This window comes from Amblyomma mixtum, chromosome 7 (genome assembly GCF_055824585.1).
Source record: "Amblyomma mixtum isolate Tamu chromosome 7, ASM5582458v1, whole genome shotgun sequence".
In the NCBI taxonomy this organism is placed as follows: Eukaryota; Metazoa; Arthropoda; class Arachnida; order Ixodida; family Ixodidae; genus Amblyomma; species Amblyomma mixtum.
In genome coordinates this window covers 27,574,749-27,593,525 of record NC_143018.1, presented here as the reverse complement: position 1 = coordinate 27,593,525, position 18,777 = coordinate 27,574,749, and the positions used below count along the sequence as shown (strand labels likewise).

The following is an 18,777-nucleotide window of genomic DNA, read 5'->3' as shown; positions in this document are numbered from 1 at the left end:
GTAGGGGTTTAACATCCCAAAGGCACTCAGGCTATGAGACACAGTAGTGAAGGGCTCCGGAAATTTTGACCACCTGGGATTCTTTAGGGTGCACTAACATCGCACAGTACATGAGCCTCTAGAATTTTGCCTCCATCCAAATTCAGCCGCCGCGGCCAGGATCGAACCCGTGTCTTTCGGGCCAGCAGCCGAGTGCCGTAACCACTGAGCCACCGCGGAGGCTTAGCGTATGCAAGTGTTCCTTTAAAAGATAATTTCTGTAAAGAATAGTCTTTGGTTGATTTCAGTTTAAAGTTAGTGGTATAGCGACAGCAACAATAGCATTCTATCTATTTGGGCAAAAGCTCCAGGTTTGGTTTTTCTTAACCTGAACCCTACATACCTATGACCATGAGAGAGCAGGTCTTTGTATCTGGGATTGCTTCAGGCGGCAGCCTTGTGTTTACAGCGATCACTTGTAAGTTTGCACCAGGGTCCAGCGAATCTGTTGGGAAGAAAAAGGGCAGATAAAGAATGGAGGAGCACTCCGCAGTCTGAGGAAATTCGAAGTTTTAGTGCAATAGCATTAGAGCAGTCATCACATCAAAATTGCATCACTGCCCGATGTTGCAAAATTCGCCGATTGGTCAAGAGAGGCCATGTGACTTTGTGACGTCATCCTAATGTGGCCTGATGGCCACCCTGATTGGTCGAGGGAATTCACGTGACCTTGTGACATCAGCACAACCTGCTCACCGTGGCAGGTGACAATGATTTTCGAAGAGGTGACGACTTTGCGACGTCATCCTAACATGCCCAACGGATTATGAGCAACCTAATTTCTAGACAGCGATCTCAATGAGAATCGATATTAAAAATCAGAAAAAGTGTGATATATGGAAATGTCAGCACCGTCACAGCATAGTGGATACCTCCTACTGCAGCTAGCAGACCGAATGTGAAATTATTGGTTTGGTTTATTGGGGTTTAACGTCCCAAAGCAACTCAGGCTATGAGGGACGCCGCAGTGAAGGGCTCCAGAAATTTCGACCACTTGGGGTTTTTTAACGTGCACTGACATCGCACAGCACACGGGCCTCTAGAATTTCGCCTTCATCGAAATTCAGCCGCCGCGGCCAGGATCGAACCCGCGTCTTTCGGATCAGCAGCCGAGCGCCGTAACCACTGAGCCACCGCGGCGGGGCCGAATGTGAAATTAAATTCTATCGTATTATGCTCTTAAAATCATTAAGCATCACCATAGTTTGTGCAATGGTTTTAGGCCTCTCTAAACATGCTCTGATCGATATAAACCATTAATTATTTATTTATTTGTCTCAACACTCTAATAGCCCGAACTGGACACTGCACAAAGAGAGGAGACAATAAAAACAACCAGAAACTAAACTACCACTACAAGCGAATAACTAGTGGAAAATGACTGTCTGTTGTGTTATCCTATATCTGTTCTATGGTAATAAACCAAGGTAACCCATGTTACTCAAATATGCCTACTGATCCACTTGGACTCTGTGGAGCCACCAACACGACCCAGAACTTACACTTCACTACAATATGATTAGGCAGAACATTAGCAACCCTAAGGACAACTAAATATGTTAGTACTCTAAAAAGCGAGACATAACACAGGTGAGATGACTAATCTTTTCAGAAGTGGCAAATACATTGACTTCATGCTGTGAGGCATTTAGAAGCTCTGCTTTAAAGCTGAGATGCCTCTTTTAGAATTGCGTTCAGATATGCTATTAGTGCATTGCGCTTCGTCATCGATAATGCAAGAATGTGTCCATCTTATATGTCCAGCATGGAAATTTTTAAAATATATGTGGAGCACTGTAGAAACTGATAAAGAAAGTTACACTTGCCTTGGTAAAGCTCTCCTCTGACGCTTCTCGTTTGTCTTCTACGAGCGTTCGTTGGGTCAATGGGCACAGAGACACTCTTCTCTACTGTCACCCCTTCTGGCTGCAAGGGTTCCGTTTATTTGAATAGAATATAATTCACTCAAGTAAAACACAATCAGCACTGGTTTTAGTGCACCTGTAATTGCAGCATGGACAACTACCACAGAGCCCAACATCGAGCTCTGCATGCAGTTAAGATAGTGAATGCGATCAGAGCCGCAAGGGTTTTATTAAGGCATTGGTTATCAGGTCCCTAAGCATCCCAGAAAAGCCCACTTTTCTGTCACTTTAGACTATTTAGAGGCAACACCAGTGGATTATAAGGCCTCTTTCATGAACTTTCTGGTACTTTGTAGAATGGTGAAGCAATGTATTAGCTGTGTTTCGAATGTAAATAGCGTCCCATGCATTGACACCATTGACAAGCAGGGCGAAAAAGCACAGGTCTTTAACTTGTTCATGCTTCCATCTACTTGAAACAAATTGTAGCAGTTAAATGGGTGCTATGACCGTGTTAACACAGGCAATTCTCTCAATCATGCATTATTTGCGTCGGGATGTCTCCCGTGACATTTATCTCGAGTCCGTCCTGAAGCCTTACCACGACGTTTAATTCCTTCTCGACGACATCCTTGCCCCTTGAGCTTTGCACAAAGACCTTGATGATGAACACGCCTTCCTTGAGTGGTATCACGGGAAAAGTGACGCTGGACGCCGAGTTGGCTTCCACCTCCACATGGCGGCGCTCCGAGCGCTCCCCCGGAAGGGCGCCAGTGCACAGGCCTTCCACGCCATAGATGTAGACGTTGCCCTGGCGAATGAAAGAACGCGTTAACGTGTTGTGAAAAACGTCACTTTTTACAGGAAGAGCAGCTGCCAGAACTTCCTGCGAAAAATTACATCGCTGAAGTACCGAAGTACCAATCCTTATTTTAGCTGCCATGTGCCAATGTAGTCAGTTTGCTCAGAATCCTGTGGCGAGGTTGTTATGACACCACAAGGTCACGTGACCTAGCTAGGTGGCCCACCTGGTTGCTTCTCAGCAGAATTTTCGCTCACAACACCGATGACGATGACGCGTTTTCTGCACAACGGGAGCTTTAACACTATCTCGTTAAAAGATGTGCTCACCCTGATGAACACGCTGTCGTAGTTGTAGACGGTGACCAGCACCTCAATTTGCTCGTTGCGCACCACCTTGTAAGGAAGCGCCACCTGGAGGAAGATGGGCTGAAAGGTGCGCACCTCCTGCGTCTTGGGCACGCATACTCCCCCCGTTGGCGAGACGCTCACTGCCTGCACCGACCACGTGGTGATGCTGTGCGGCAGGCTCACTGCGAAGTCCGCTACGCCGTCCGGCCTGGGCAGTGAGAGGGGACCACTCTATTATTACTGCCAGCAGTTCACTGTCAACTTTGAATAAAAGTGTTTTGTGCAGGGCCAGATTCATGAGCAACTTTTGGAAGGGACGGTTATATTTAGCACAGTACATGTTTCAGACTTTTTTCGGCGAAGACAAATTGGAGCCAATGGGCGTTTTTTTTCATACAGACTTTCTCGCTTGTGTTCGATGCAAGGATTCTTATTTGTGCCTTGACGCCAGATAATAGATGTGTTCTATGTTTATTAATGACCTGACAACAGATGTTAGGGTGCCCAAATCGAATATCAAGAACAGAAGGTATAAGACTTTTCGTGGCTGTCTCGACGTTTTAACTAGCTCTCGTTTAGGTCTAATGGTGTCTTTGGCTGCCAGCACCAGTGCGGTGCCACACGTTTGGTCAGCCACCATTCACTCATGCAGCGCTGTACGTTCGGCTGGTACAAGCACGACACTATCGCGCGGCACCACGGCACCATTAACACCGACTCTGGAAGCGTGCTAGCAGACGCTGCTAGTGGTAGACTTTGACAACACAATGGAATTTAGCTCGGCTATGGCGGAAAGGAGCTTCAGTGAAGGGGAAGAAGAGACACAGTATATTTAAAGAACTTTTGAGTATGATAGCAGTCGCAATACATTATTTTGCGCTGCACTCACACAACCAGGAGTCGCGACAACCCACGTGCCTTGCCCATATATGAGAAATATGAATGTGCGAGTAAATTTTTTTCGTCCCACTTTAGCTCATGCAGGAGACGACTTTGAGACGTCTGTTATCACACTGTACGTTGTGGCAGTGCATATAGACATGTGGAAGGCTATATCAATGAAGCAAAGGCGTACCAACTGAGATTTCATTAAGAATTGCCTACAGATAACTTTGGAAGTTACTTTAGCTGAAGCTCTACAATGTATACTGGTTGTTTCAGTGAACACTTTAAAAAATTTTCAAGAATAGGCTTTTTGCGGTAAAAATATGGCTTTTGTGGCATAGTACTACCCATGTTGGCGGAAACCAGGAAACTGGTGAATCGTCTTAGGCAGTAAGCTGGTTAATTAATTTTTAATAATTAACTTCAACTAGTAGAGTCAGGTGACTAGTTGTAATTAAAGATTTGTAACCGGTCATTAGTAATAGCCATATCAGTTTTTAGATCTTCAAAAACGCGATTACTTTCGTCCCTGTACAAAATCTGGCTGCGTTGGGTGAAAATACATGCACTTTCGAAAGCATGCAGGCAAAGCAACCTCTCCAGTGCATGTAACTAGTCGAAAAAGCCAAATTTTTGTCCAGCCAGAGCACCACTGGTAATCGAGTTTTCGAAATTCTAAAAACTGATATGGCTATTACTAACCACTGGCTACAAATCTCTGATTGCAACTATGCACCTAAGTCTGCTAATTAAGAAGTTATCTATTAAAAATTAGTTAACCAGCTTACTACTCAAGATGACTCACCAGTTTTGTAGTGTCCGCCAACACTGGTAATACTGTGTCGCAAAAGATGTATGTTTACCCCAGAAAGGCTATGTATGAAAATTTTTGAAAGTGTTCGCTGAAACACCTGGTATATCAAAACCAATACTCAAATGAAGTAGTGTGGTGTCTGACAAACCTGCACCACCATAGCCGCTCTATTTCACAAGCATGCGCGCATCACAACCACTTCTACGCACCTCTGGTTCAAGCACGGTCCCATGAGCTATTACTGAAGTGCTTGTTTTTCTGCACATGTTGCTAACCTTAATCGTCGACGGCCGCTAGTAAGGATGGCCTCCGAGATCTTCGCCTGTCTCGGAGGTCAGGGTAAAACAGTGGGCAGCAAGAGTGACGCCCCTCAGCGAGTGTTTCGCACATTCGGCTGAGGTCACGTTCCTGAGACATAGAGGTGCCCTACTCATGTCGTGTTTCCCCATTTCCCTGCGCACCGGCGCAAAAGCAGTGCGTCTCAGCCTAAAGCGTCATAAGTTATTCTGCGCTATAAGAATCGACGACCGCCATCATCAAAGAACAACGTTACCCATGGCATGTGCAACACTGTTATGGGGCGGAAAGTCTATGGTCAGACTACTTTGCAGGAAAACGTGAAGAATCCCAACCTTGACTCATCCACTTTGTAGCTTACAACACTTCCATCTGAATTTACCATGAGAGGCAGAAGACAGGTGCTAGTTGTCTAATTCATAAAGACTGCCTTATGGCTAACAACTGATCGATACATTGATAATGACTGTCTAGTGGCTAACTACTGATCGATTGGTTGATAATGACTGTCTTGTGGATAAGTACAGATTGATTGATTTACTGATTCATTGATAATGACTAACTTGTAGCTAACTTGATTGGCTGATATGACTGTCTTGTGGCTAACTACCTCTCGATTGATTGGTTGACTGATTGATTGATTTACCAGTTGATATCGGCGGTTTTGTGGCTAACTACCGATCAACTGCTTGATTACGACTGTTTTGTGGCTGATTACTGATTGATTTATAATGACCGTTTTGTGGCTAATTACTAATATTTTGATCAGTCGTGACTGTTTTCTGAGTATTGATTCACTGATGGATTGATAGTGACTGTCTTCATGGTACTGATTAAGAGATGGATCGACAGTGACTGTTTTCTGGGTATTGATTGACTGACAGATCAATAGTGACTGTTTTCTGGGTAACAATAGATTGATTGATCAACTGTCTGATTAACTGATGAATTCATTGATTGATTGACTGGTTGATTTTATTCATTGTGAATTGCTTACCCAATCACTTGCTCATCGAAGAGCCATGTCTCTCGAAAATCCTTTCGTATCATGGTGCCTGGCGATTCGTCCCCGTCCTCGATCTCATCCACGATGAACCCGTGGCTTGAACGCGTTCGGTCATCCTCTGGGTCTGTAAAGCTGGGCTCTGTGGTGATGCCCGGTATCCCTGCGTACATGTAAAGAAAGCTGAGTTTTGTTTCTGACGACTCTTGTACAAAACACAAGTTCAGTGAAGCCCATAAAGCCAACCATTTGATCGGTTTAACTACGATCTCACTATAGGGAAATACAACAGCTACTTTCTTTGTATTTTTGTAGAAGCCTAACTAAGCATATTAAAAATGGAATTCCCAGTCCCTAGCCACGGAGTACGACAGGTAGGGGCAACGAATTCAGCGCACGCCAATGCAGACATCTGGTGTTTATGACACACTGCCAGTCACTCGCTGAACGTTGCACTATGCTCAACTGAACCACTTCGGTCCTCTTGCCGACACATAATCTTGTACGCTTTGCACCCTCCTCATGGTAACGATTAAGTCGTCGAGCTACCTTTCAACAGAACTAAGAAATGAAATGCCGCAATGCGAGCAACGGTTGTGTACAGAAGTGCGTGGCCCTGCAAGTATACTTAATTTAAAATAAAAAACATCTTATTCGCGAATGTCTTATTTATCACGTACAACTTTCTTTTTAAGAGTTAAAACGAAGAACGAGAGGTAGTGAAAAGGCAGTAAGTGCTGGTTTTCAATACCTGTACTTTTCAGAGGGTAGTTAATATAGTCACAATTGAGCTTCGTGATATATTCGATAGATGGCGTAGCAAAATAATTACTAGTGGCCTTCTGGAGTATTAAAGTGGAGTGCTAAAACACCTGCACAAACAATGGCATTGCGGAATGGAACATGTCGTTACTGCTGAGCCAAAAATTCTGCATAGCCTGAAGAACCACTAAACTGAAAGCCAAGCTACTATCAAGCAGTCAGAGTTAGTAAGAGCTGCACTTACTATGCCTTTTACTACTTTTGTTTAAGACAACAGGGCCACTAGTAATTAATTCGCGACACCATCTATTGAATGAACCACGAAGCTGCACCCCAGTGAAAGCACTAGTCTCGTTAACGCATTAAGCTGGACTGATTGGTAATGGCGCACTGCTTTCATCTACTTAGCGGTTTTCAAAAAACGGAGAATACATCTAAGACAACACAAAAGCGATATCCTCTAGGTAGTCTGCGGTTTTAAAACTGCCAAGAAAATGAATCAACTAGTTTCAGGCTGTCATTAGCAGTGCTGGTTGTCCTGTCTCTGTTGGTCTGTGGTCGAAACGACCCACAACCCCCTCCCAAAAAAAGTAAAGAAACAGGTGCAACTCACCCGAACCTAATGCGGGTCTCGCAGTGGTGCTAAGGCAGCAATCTTTAAAGGCTTCAGCGCACTCCTCGCCCCTCTCCCCTTCCATGTAGCGCCGCACGATGTGCGCGCGTGTACTGCAGCGACGGCCGATCCGGTCGGGCCTCAAACCCAGAGAGCAGCACTCATTCAGGAACGAGTCAGCTCTGTATTTCCTCTCTGCAAAAGAGAAGCGCAATCCTGTTTACTGAACCAGTGGAGACAGAAAGTATAGAAGGGGACACTAAGAACAAATAAAAGCTGTCCTGCGTTGATGGGGCACTGCGTTCCAATCACGAAGATATCCCTAGTACCGAAAACGAAGTTGTTAGAAAATAGAAAAAAAAATACAGGTGTCACCCTCACCGCATAGTCGGCAAGTAAACTACGTGCATCGCCGCTCATTTGTACTGGATCCAAGAGTCTGGGCTGAGCTGCCATCACTTCAAAGCGGTGCCAACGAACCCTCTCTCTCGGCGTAACGTCTCTAGTTAGAATCAGCCTTTTGCACACGGCCGCTCTGAGAATGCACACCTCAACCTCTATTCCTCTAGCTACACTGGCTAAACAGAAACCGCCAACTCGTACTGCGTACACGCAGTTCATGTTAGTGACAGACGTACGCAGCAGATGGCAGCAGCTGTCAAGCACACGCTTGAGACTTTGCGGTCGCCTTGTGGAACCGAATAGTGCCTGCGTCTCCCACGTGCGTTTCTTTTAGTGCGTAAAGAACACTTCCCTAACAAAGCTGTTTGAAGTATATCAACCTTTGACGGAACGCCAGCGGCAAAGGCCTTGCGCAGCTGCTACATCAACGAGCGGAACCGGCACCCCCTTCCCATGTGTGGCTACCTCAAGTGCTTTCACACGTCCTACTCCTTTTAACTATGTTAAAACCCTACCGCTTTTTTAACCAGTTTCCTCCCACTGCCCAGAGGGCACTACTGCTTGTAAAGACGGTGGATTGAGAGGCAGGAAAATTTCTTAATTCTGTTTTCTCAGCCATAAATACAGCTGCCAGACAAACATTGACGTATCTAGAAAAAGTCAGATAATCTGTTTTTACTAAGAACATTAGCTGGTTAATGTTGTTCTCAGTGTCCCTTTAATATAGTTTATAAGTTAACCCCATCGCCGTTTGCATTTCTGACTAGTCTTGCTGGCTCAATTCGTAGTGCTCGGACACATTAGCCATGCGCAAACCACTGCAGACAAAAACTGAACCATAAATTCACGCCAGAGATGATTAAAACTTGATGAACTTCGTTTCGTAAGGTCGGAAAAGTTGGATAAACCTGAGCACCAGTGCATATGGTAAAGCGTGAGATTAAACAGTGATGCAATAAAATTAATTCCAAAAAACATAAAATATTCCGGCATAGGATTACCTGCAAGTCTATGACATCAAGTGGCTTTGTAGAAAAACGAAGAATTTACAATGCGACTTTCATTTCTCAAACAAGAGCTTAAATATTAATGGGCGACCTCCACGACACTAAAATCTTCCGCATCCTGTCTCATCAGTGGGATTCAAGAATTTTGTGAATTCAGCTACAGGTGTTGAACAGACTCAATGCATTATGTAGATTTTGCGCATTCCTTGCAAGAAATTTCCCTTTACGGCAAGCATCAGCCCCCCCCCCATAAAAAAAGCATCTCTTGTCATCTGTGCTGTGTTTTTGAGTGCTGGGCTATTTCAGTAGTACTTAGGTAACAGTTTCAATGCTCATGAGAATACTTACGTGTCCTCGATAGGGCATGCCTGCGCCGACGAACCCGTGCTTCGCAGCTGTTTTCTAAAAGTATAAACAAAAAAGTACAGAAAAACAAATTTTCTTTACAATAGCCTTATACAATAAAAACAGGTGACTTTTTCCATCAGGAACAAAAAAAAAGCAATTCATTCTTAGGGCATATCGAAGAGTTACCTGTCCTCAGGACGTTCTCGGGGCCTTCTTCGGATATTATGACGACGCCGAAGCTAGAAATGACTTCTTCAGAAGACAGACCGCCACCGGGCCCACAGCCTAGTTCATGGGACTTCAGAGTTTTAAAGAGCTGCGAATAAGAATGGTGCAGAACACTCAGAATTCTGCAGAAGAATTGAAGACCAATCCAAAACTGGCCACCGCATAGGATAGACCTTGTTTCCATACCATTCTTACGCGCTCCACTCCATTTCCTATTCTTCTGGTTATTTCCCTCTCTGGGAGGTGGGGTGCATACGACAGGTTCTCACAGATCATAAATGGCAGTTTACTAATATCCCTCAAGAGAAAAGTATACAACAGCTCTACCTTACCGGTACTCACCTATGGGGCAGAAACATGGAGGCTAACGAAGTTAAGCTTAAGTTAAGGACAACGCAGCGAGGTATGGAAAGAAAAATTATAGGTGTAACGTTAAGAGATCAGAAGCAGGCAGAATGGGTGAGGGAATAAACGAGGGTTAATGACACTTTGCTTTACGAACAAGGTGCCCCTCGCATGGTCGTTGGCCGTCCCTGATCAGGCGTTTAGGTATATTGGATACATAGTCCTCAGGGCCACACGCTCATTTAAGAGTGTAGTGGTCATGATGACTGGTCATATTATAGAGTGTTAGCTGATGTTTTCCCAAATTTCTCTTGACGTTGAATTTTGAATGACGGTGCAGGATGGCAGTGCCACTCTTCGGCAGTTCCTGATAAAATACGACTGCGAGGAAGATTTGGTTCTGCACCGCAGAGTATACCATCTTTGTGGATGTGACCCAACCGTTGTTAGAGAAGATGGGGTGGAGAGATTAGTTGAATGCGAGAGAGATATAGTGAACAGTTGATAAGTGCTCGCACCATCACATTAAGCTGCTGAGATAGACAGAACCAAACAGACTTGGCTCAAACTGACTCCCCGGAATATATATGATTGTACAGATAGCAACAGCTTATCTGCATGTCTGCCTCTTCCAGCCAGCCAGGCTGACCAACTTTCAGAAGAGACATAGGTACTGACGTAGAGCAACGCAAATGCTGACTACAGCAAGTTTTGTTCTAAAACTACCAAATTGTGTACGAATATGCGGAACGATATGAATCCATTGAGAAGCATCTGTACAACAGTATGTAGCAGTAATGGTACTGTAGTACCAGTGGCTCTGAAAAGACATATACAGGACTCAGAACGTTGCCTGTTTTCTAAACTTTTGCTATTAGGAACAAGGAGTAATCTTTCTTTTCTTGCTGTTCCTAACAGACACACGGTTCTGGTTCACCAAAGCCAGTGCTGCCAACCCTAGGGATTTTCCCCTAGATCTAGAGAATTTGGACATTGTTTAGGGGAAAGGGGATTTTTTGTATCATCCAGGGAAATTTCATTTGCTCGGAGAGTTCTTTTTTTCTCTCGCATATTCAGAAGACAGTACTAGCTTTTCGTTGTTTTTTTCTCTACAACTGACGGAGGCCCGCACAACACTGCCACGCTCTCGAGTAAAGCCTGTTTCACACGCAAGTGAAAACGCTTCATTGCTGCGACACAAAAGCTGTTTAGAGCCATCGCGGCGGCCCCAACAGTCAAGCGACGATGTTCCAACAAGTTACAAATTTGTCGCCGCGCTGTACTGCTCAATTTTCAGTCGCTTGCATGTGAACCAGCCTTTACGTGGACATAGGCGGATGTGTATGGTCCCTGATGTGGCCAGTGGCACCCGCTGCTGTGATCTGGCGCACCACCGCCTTCCCTCAGCATGCACGCCCCTTCCTCATGCTGTATTTGGAGCTCACTGCACGACGCGAAATTTCTATTTAGTAAGCATACCTGCATGTTTATTTTGATAACTAGGAAAGAACAAGGGCGTCATTTTTTATGCAAAGGAGCGCCATGTTGGAAATCTTAGCTAGTCTAACTAGGGGAACATTTCCCAGTTCCACCGCTGCTGTGGCTCAGTTATGGCACTCGGCTGCTGACTTGAAAACAAAGCTTCGATCCCAGCCTCGGCGGTCGAATTTCAATGGAGGCGAAATTCTAGAGGCCCGTGTACTGTGTGATGCGAGTGCACGTTAAAGAACCCCAGGTGGTTGAAATTTCCTGAGCCCTTCACTATTTGATCCCAAATAGCTTGGATCGCTTTGGGATATTAGACCCCCCCAAAACCATAAACTACATTTCCCAGTTCCACCACGACGAACAAAGTGAGTTGAGGTCACATGAGGCGTACAAAAGCTGTAACAATCACTGCTTCATTGTTTTAATTGACTCAAACTGTTGTGTCAGCCATTCTCTAGAGCAATTGCAGCAAATGAACAAGAAGCTTTTATATCGCAGTTTCCGTACACTCCTCAAGCGACCTCCAGTATTTTACATGTGGTATCCTTCGGCTGAAGTCGAAACCAACACATGAGGGCAAAAATTCAGTTATTTCCATATGTCGATGCATGTTTAGTAATAGCTTGCATACAGTTAAAATGAAAAATACATACACGATATAACTTTAATTCGTAATTTCCAAAGAGCGCTATGGTTTATCTTGTAGCTAGTTTCATAAGTTCATTTCAGATCCTTCATTTCAAATTTACAGCTAATCTGCTTACCAATGTCTGGTAATAGGGTAGCTGCATGATAAAACTTGCTACTGAATTATGCATAAATATATATTTTTTCACAGTTGAACACTATTTTTCGTATCCAGGGAAATCTAGGGAATTTTTGTGTTGCAAATTGCGGGAGAAGCGGCTCTGGAGGTTGGCAACACTGCCAACAGCACACACATGTGGGTCACGTGGATGATACAAAAGATACGATATAACCACTAATTGTTCATTTTTTGTGACTCGAAGTCTTGGGAATGCTCGCATTAGAGTTGGTTCGAGTTGAAAATGAACAGAGCAGCGACCATACTGCAATTTTTGTATGCTTTATGTGACCTCAAATTACATTTATGTCACAGCTGTCGTTCAGCCGATTGAACCGAAACAGCATGGGAGAAAAAAATTCAACTATAAATTTTTTAGCCTGTTAAACCAAATAGCTGGCTGAACTTTGACCCTCATGCCTTGGCAGCGATGCAGGGCTCATAGAAGCGCTGAAGGTCTTGAAACAGATGACATGCCTTCTGAAACTCACAATTAACTCCTCTTAATTATACTCGTGTATACTCATGCATATAGTAATTCGGCGGCATTTCTTTGACGGTTTCCACAGGTACCTTTTACTAACCGAACAGAAAACAGCTTGCAATTGCTAAAAAAAGTACAGAGGATGTTTACCACATTTGAATCGGAGCGAAAGCACAGATTCGTGCTGCGTAGAAGATGACAGTCTCAGACAGATGGAAGTTGATGAAGACGATGCTCTCTAATGCACAGCACCAGAGCGTGGTGCAGTTTAACACATGTGTTGGCTGGGGTGATAGTCTAGTATAAACGAAAAAAAAAGCGGCAATACTCTAGTGGTCTCACAGAGCAGCTCTTGAAGGAGATCTGTTTGCACAGCTGTGGGTTTGACTCCCGTTCTTGGATACTGATTGAATTTCTTTTTCTCTTTTTCATGGTTTGACCTTTAAAGGGACTATGAAACAAATTAATTGAGATTACGTAAAGATAGGCAATCCATCACTCGTCACCCCAGCAAAAGAATTTTCGAGCTAGCATGAATAACAACGAAGTTATAGACGATTAAAAATCACGCTCCTCCTCTCCCCCCTCAACTCATACACGCGGAGCACCAAGAAAAAATAAAGAAAACAGCTCCGGGACTGGGCACCGCCCATGAATACGTCATTCGCTGACGTTCGGTTTACGACTTCCGGTTGTCGCACTCCCGAGGAGCAGCGTGCGTCGGCAGCGTCTCTCCGGTCTCGGCGCTTTCTTTGCTCCCGAACTCCCGGCAGAAAGAGGCGGCAGAGGTAAATTGAAAACATATGCGTGAAGGCAATGCCCTGGCCCGCGCTTGCCCGAGGGGGTCGCGCGGCGCCTCGAGCAGACGATTTTCACCGCTACCGGAAGTGTGCCCGTGACGTCGTAGCTGCCGCGGCTCGAGTGAATGACAGTGTGTGGTGGCCTACCGACGTCATGGGACTAGTGACATCTGTTTTCCCGGTTTTGGTTTCAAAATCGCTCCCTACGAAAACACCAAACGGCCCGCGAATTTTAAAAAATGCGATTTTTAAAAAGCCATAATAAATGGCCGGCTCAGTTCCGAAGACTCATACTTGCTGTCAGTGCTTCTGTGCATAACTTCTAACATTTACAAGCGGCTTTTAATTCTTTTCATGGTCCCTTTAACTCAGCTGAAAGTCAAATTTACATGGTCCACGATTGAAGCCCGAGGTCAAGTAGTGAAGTTTTCGCTTCAAAACCACATTTTCAGTTCGCGCACTGTCCTAACAACAGGCAATCGGCCCAATATTGTAAATGGGTGGTCTCACTCTGGTCCTTTGTAGGACTGGCATTGGCCAATACGTTCCCAATATTGCACAGATTACCTGTGCTTCTTGGGAAGCAAAGCGCGCCGCGAGCACTTTGCAGCCACCGTGTTGTCGCAATGTCCGAAGCCATTGTGGCAAACACGTTAAACAGCGAGACGAAAGAAATGCAAAAATCACGAATCGCGATAGATAAGAATAAAGTTAGCGAATGAATGAAGTCGCATTCTGTGCTCACAGATTTTTGAGCAGAGTGTCATAATCAGCCTCCCTAATAATGTTATGTTCTGTGCGAGCGTTGCTGTACTGCAGAATAAAGTGTTCTTTTACCTTTTCGCGAGTTAAGAGGCCCTTGTTGTTGAGGATGTAGACTGCCTTGTCGACACCCAGAATACCGACGCGCGTTCCGCTCTTTCCGAGTACCTTCAGAGAACCATTGCTGCCAGGCTGGTCATTTCTGAAGTCCGGCTCAATCTTTATCTGCGCACATAAAAACAAATCAAATGACAAAATTATGCGGGCACAAAGTTGCCTTAGATCGCATTCTTCACTACTGCAAACTAAGTATTAACAGCGTGATGCCAAATGACAGCAGTTTTCAGTAGATAAAAAAGAGAATTTATTGAAACAAGCAAGACAGTGTTCCTTCTTATTTGCTAATTTTTGGTCTGAAAAGAAAGTCATGATGATATATGTATCTGCATTCCGTAAGTTGTTAAATTTATCACTGCGACTAACAGCTATAAATATTTGTGAGCTGGCGCTCACGCCTACTCAGGGAGACGCTATGCATTTTTTTATTTTTTCTATTAACCTTGATCACAAGGCACAGAGTACTGAAAGCATGGGGCTCACTTATACATTATTCAGGTTAGCCGACTATCCCCTCTACAAAAGGCCAGTTCCGGTGAAGAGAAGATGGAATGTATGCGATATGTTGTTGCAGCCATTATTCGATACCTCAATAAATATTTACCAACAAGAATCTCTACAAACAACTAATCGTGTTCTTTTCTCGTGTTCAGTTGCACAGTAAGTGACATTTCAAAAAGTTAGTTGAAGTAAAGCTTAAAAAAAAAAAAGAGAACATGCTTACGGTCGATGACTCAGTGCAAAGCTCCTCAACCTGGATGGTGAGCGAATCGGCGATCAGGTAACCTCGGTGAAACGCGTACACAAGCACGCGAACTCTGGGACTCATGTCCCTCGTCACAGTGAAGTGCACGGATCTGTGTGTGCTGTTCCCACTGCCTTCCAGAGAGCCATGAACTTTCGTTTGGCCACGATGTGTCACCTGCAAATGCCGCGAGAAAGTGCGTCTAAGCTTTATACTTATTTAGAAAGCACACGGGTGCGTGCTTAACGCACGTTTACTGTCGGCCGCAAAAATTTGGGAGATCTGCGATGCATGGCGCAGCAAAGGAAAATTGTATTGATGCGCCATCTGTCGTCACAGAGCCTGCTGTCGAGGCTCACTCACAATACTGCCGCAGCAAGCGTGCCGTGAGCCTCGAAGGAAGGCTCTGTGATGACAGATGGCACAGCAGCGCAGTTTTGCTCCACTCCACTACTCATCGCAGATCCTGAAAACTTTTTCGGCCAACCGTACTTCATGTTACATTTGTTCAGCACCTTGGCCGCAATAAGTGAAGCTGCAAATTTCGTGACTGGGTTTAAGCTCACTTCACAAAAATCCTTTTGAGCTGTAGCGTGCAAAGTTCCAGGCTCTATACTCAGAAGGGTGCAAAACTAGTCTTTCATGTGCATGCACCTTTTTTAAGGAAATTCAACTGTTATCGTGATTCAGCTTTCAGTGACTGTGTTCGGATTCTTGTTTTTGAATGTCAAGACTGTTGCAGGGTATGGTACTGGGCAAGCTTACCTAATACAGAAGTTGCGAAGAAACGTTGAAACTGAGAATGGGAGTGCAAATTTCGCAACTGGGCGTGCATCACATCAAGGCATTCCTAGACTGTATATGATCACTTTTTTATTAGTTAAAAAAGCCTTTTCGCACCTTACATTCAAGCAAGCACCAATTTCCGTCCGACCACATTTATGCTCCTCACTTGAAGAAGCTATCGATACAAGTTACTGCCGCACACCTCCAGGCAGGCGCAGGTAAATACATTTTAATCAACAAAATAATATGAACGTTAAAGAGGGACCATGACCGGTGGCCGGGATGCACCGCATATGGCATGTTGCATGCGTAAGAGTTGTGATATTAATTATATCAGATTTGGAAAACTTGCTTGTGATCAGCAGTCACTGTTAACTGAAATTTCGAAATACTGATATGAAGTCTATACGCATATCTTGGCTCCAGCTTCAATAGGCAGGCTTTTTAATATATGCATGCAAAAAGTGAAGAAGTGTTTTTTTTTTATCTCCAGGTGACACATAATACCTTAGGATTAAGTATATGCTGCTGAGGATGAATGACTATAAACAAGCATGGAGTCCAGTCACACTGGCCATAACTGTAAGCTATGCTATGTCTTTTTCACAGATCATTGCAACCTGGGGGTGGAACTCACCATATAATAAACTGGCGAAATGTCTGCTGGTTCAGTAAATACATGGCTGTCGAAGTAGTCTCCCACCTGAAAAAGTTAGAACGCAAAAACTATTCTGATAAAGTAAGATTCAACAACCTCCAATATGATAAAAAGTGCGACCGGTGCAGAACATTCAATAGCCCAAGTAGAGTTTCTTCTATCGCTCCCCATTTTCTTTCCTTCTCCCTGTCCTCTCAGTCTCGTTTTATTCCCGCTAGCCGCAGCTCAGGTGCTTCAGGCTTTGATGGCAGATGCCATGGCTAGCAACATCTGTTCCTTCATATTTTATTTTCTTATTACCACTAACAATAACATAATTAGAAAAAATTTAAAAGATACATTTATCAAGGCAATCGGAGTTCCTCATTCTCAGAACAAATACCAAAGAGATAAATTCTGCAAACATTGCACTGAATACTTTCACTTCGCATGAATAAGTGACATTATAGCTGATATATAAATAAAATGCTAGCGTTAGAAGCATTACTAGGAATTCATGGCAGCGTGCAGCTGTCATGGACTGTTTTGAAGCGACTCGGACATTCGCTTTCTTACGTCACTGATGACGTCAACGCTCTATTTTTAAAGTTCAAAGCCATGCGCCACGTGGTGGCAGTCAGGGGAACTAGAAATGCTAATCATGAGTTTCTGGTAATGACTGCACTTGTGATTGGTTATTTCGTCTACATAGCTGTCAACTACGTTGTATGGAAAAAGCCACTCACCTTGAATGATTTCCTTGTGTCCATGCGTTCCAACGCAACGAAGGCTTCCACAGGAGAAACAAATGGTTCTATGTTAATGTTTCCTTCGGACTGCTGGTGGGAGCCATACTTCCGGTCACGCGTCTGAACCTGCAGTAAAACAGTACACCAAACATCACCTATCTTCAAGGCAGCCATCGGCCTGAAAACATCTGTTTCGTTCATTTATTTAATTTACAGCACGCTGTTAACCTTGTAGGGTATGTTGCAAGAAAGGAGAAAAGAAAGAAATATACGCAATATCTAAAACAAAATTTAAAGAACTCGAGCAGAAACTTTCCGACTCAGATGTACAACTCCTCTTGTTAATGATATACAACATGTAGTACTCAAACCCAGTAAAAGTTGAGTAATGGGGAGGCTCCTCTTGAGGAAATGAAGCCAAAAAAAATATCTTCATTTCCTTGTGGACATGAAAGTGTCATTAATTTCCAATTAAATTGACAATGATGATGACAGGTTTTAATGACAAAAGGAAATTTGTGGCCAAAAAATGCCATGATACAACTTGTATTCGTTTGATAAGGTGGAGTCAGGTACCCACTTCCATGCATTTTATCCCTGATAAGCCGAGCACAAGGCCAGGGGAAAGCTTGTACCAATTTTATCTCTGGTGGGTACCCGGCGGCACTGGTGATCGATCCACCCACCTCCCACTTGCGAGGGGGATGTTCCAACCCCCAGGCCACTGCTGCTATTTCAATTGAATTGCTACTTAGTTAACATTAATCAAATGTTGAAACGAACAAGGCAATACTTCGGAAGTTTCAACTAGAACATTGCACAGGGCCAGTTAATTCGATTATTCAACAAATAAACGACTAAACTGCAAAACGTCCCAAGAATAAGCTTTACTGTAAACTTTTGTTCACCTATTTTACAAGATCACAGATTCCTGCTCACGAGCTAGATTGCTATATTTGTGGAAACCTGCAGTTATTGTAGCGATATCAGTTTGAGCGCCATGGCACCATCCAATAATCGCATCCCACAGTGAGCGAGAGAGTAGGCATGTTAATACCGCAGGGACATCTAGTTTTCGGTGGCTTTATTCAATAGTGCCGAAACACTTTTAAAATAAAGCTGTATAAGAAAATTATGCTATTTGAGGTTTAAGTGAAGCTCAAGTGCAAGGTTTCATGAGAGGATGTTCACGTAATAAATTAACTGGATAAATGTTTTTTAAAGGAGCTGTAAATGCTCCTAAGTGCCCTTGGATAAATCTCTGCAAAGTAAACCTTTTAAAAATTTGCTTCGGTTTATGTGAAAACCCTGTATGTAAGGTCATCGACACCGCATAATAGGTATTGTCATCATTCCTATTGTGATCACTGTATAGCCAAGTAGAGACCATTAAAATTTAAACAACTATACCTTAAAACCTTGAAGGTCATGATTGAATTGCAGACTGCCAGGTATAAAAGAATTCTTTAGAATAAAACGACACTGTGTCCCAACTCCCAAGTCCTCAACGTGTGTTAGAAGTTGGCAATGTTTAATTCTGTCTTTGCTGGAGTCATGGAACAGTACAGTTGTACACTTAAGTGCGCTATACTTCTGCAAGCTTCAACTTCTTACTTTTGACTGCATGGCTCCTCACTTGTGTTC

At 43.9% G+C, this 18,777-nt stretch overlaps 1 protein-coding gene across 5 annotated transcripts in view; it reads right to left on the bottom strand.

The window, feature by feature from the left end:
• The window catches only part of LOC149335427 (complement C3-like), a 74,674-nt gene that overhangs the window by 30,569 nt on the left and 25,328 nt on the right, over positions 1–18,777 (bottom strand). For all 5 annotated transcript variants that reach the window (XM_089552111.1, XM_089552113.1, XM_089552112.1 and 2 more), the window contains exons 11-22: positions 17,131–17,259; positions 16,385–16,450; positions 14,941–15,138; positions 14,175–14,324; positions 9,374–9,503; positions 9,188–9,241; positions 7,431–7,625; positions 6,050–6,218; positions 3,036–3,264; positions 2,506–2,715; positions 1,866–1,965; positions 383–484 (exon numbers count right to left, since the gene is read on the bottom strand). In XM_089552111.1, the coding sequence (XP_089408237.1) occupies positions 383–484; positions 1,866–1,965; positions 2,506–2,715; positions 3,036–3,264; positions 6,050–6,218; positions 7,431–7,625; positions 9,188–9,241; positions 9,374–9,503; positions 14,175–14,324; positions 14,941–15,138; positions 16,385–16,450; positions 17,131–17,259 (1,732 nt within the window). The remainder of the gene's footprint in view (positions 1–382; positions 485–1,865; positions 1,966–2,505; positions 2,716–3,035; positions 3,265–6,049; positions 6,219–7,430; positions 7,626–9,187; positions 9,242–9,373; positions 9,504–14,174; positions 14,325–14,940; positions 15,139–16,384; positions 16,451–17,130; positions 17,260–18,777) is intronic.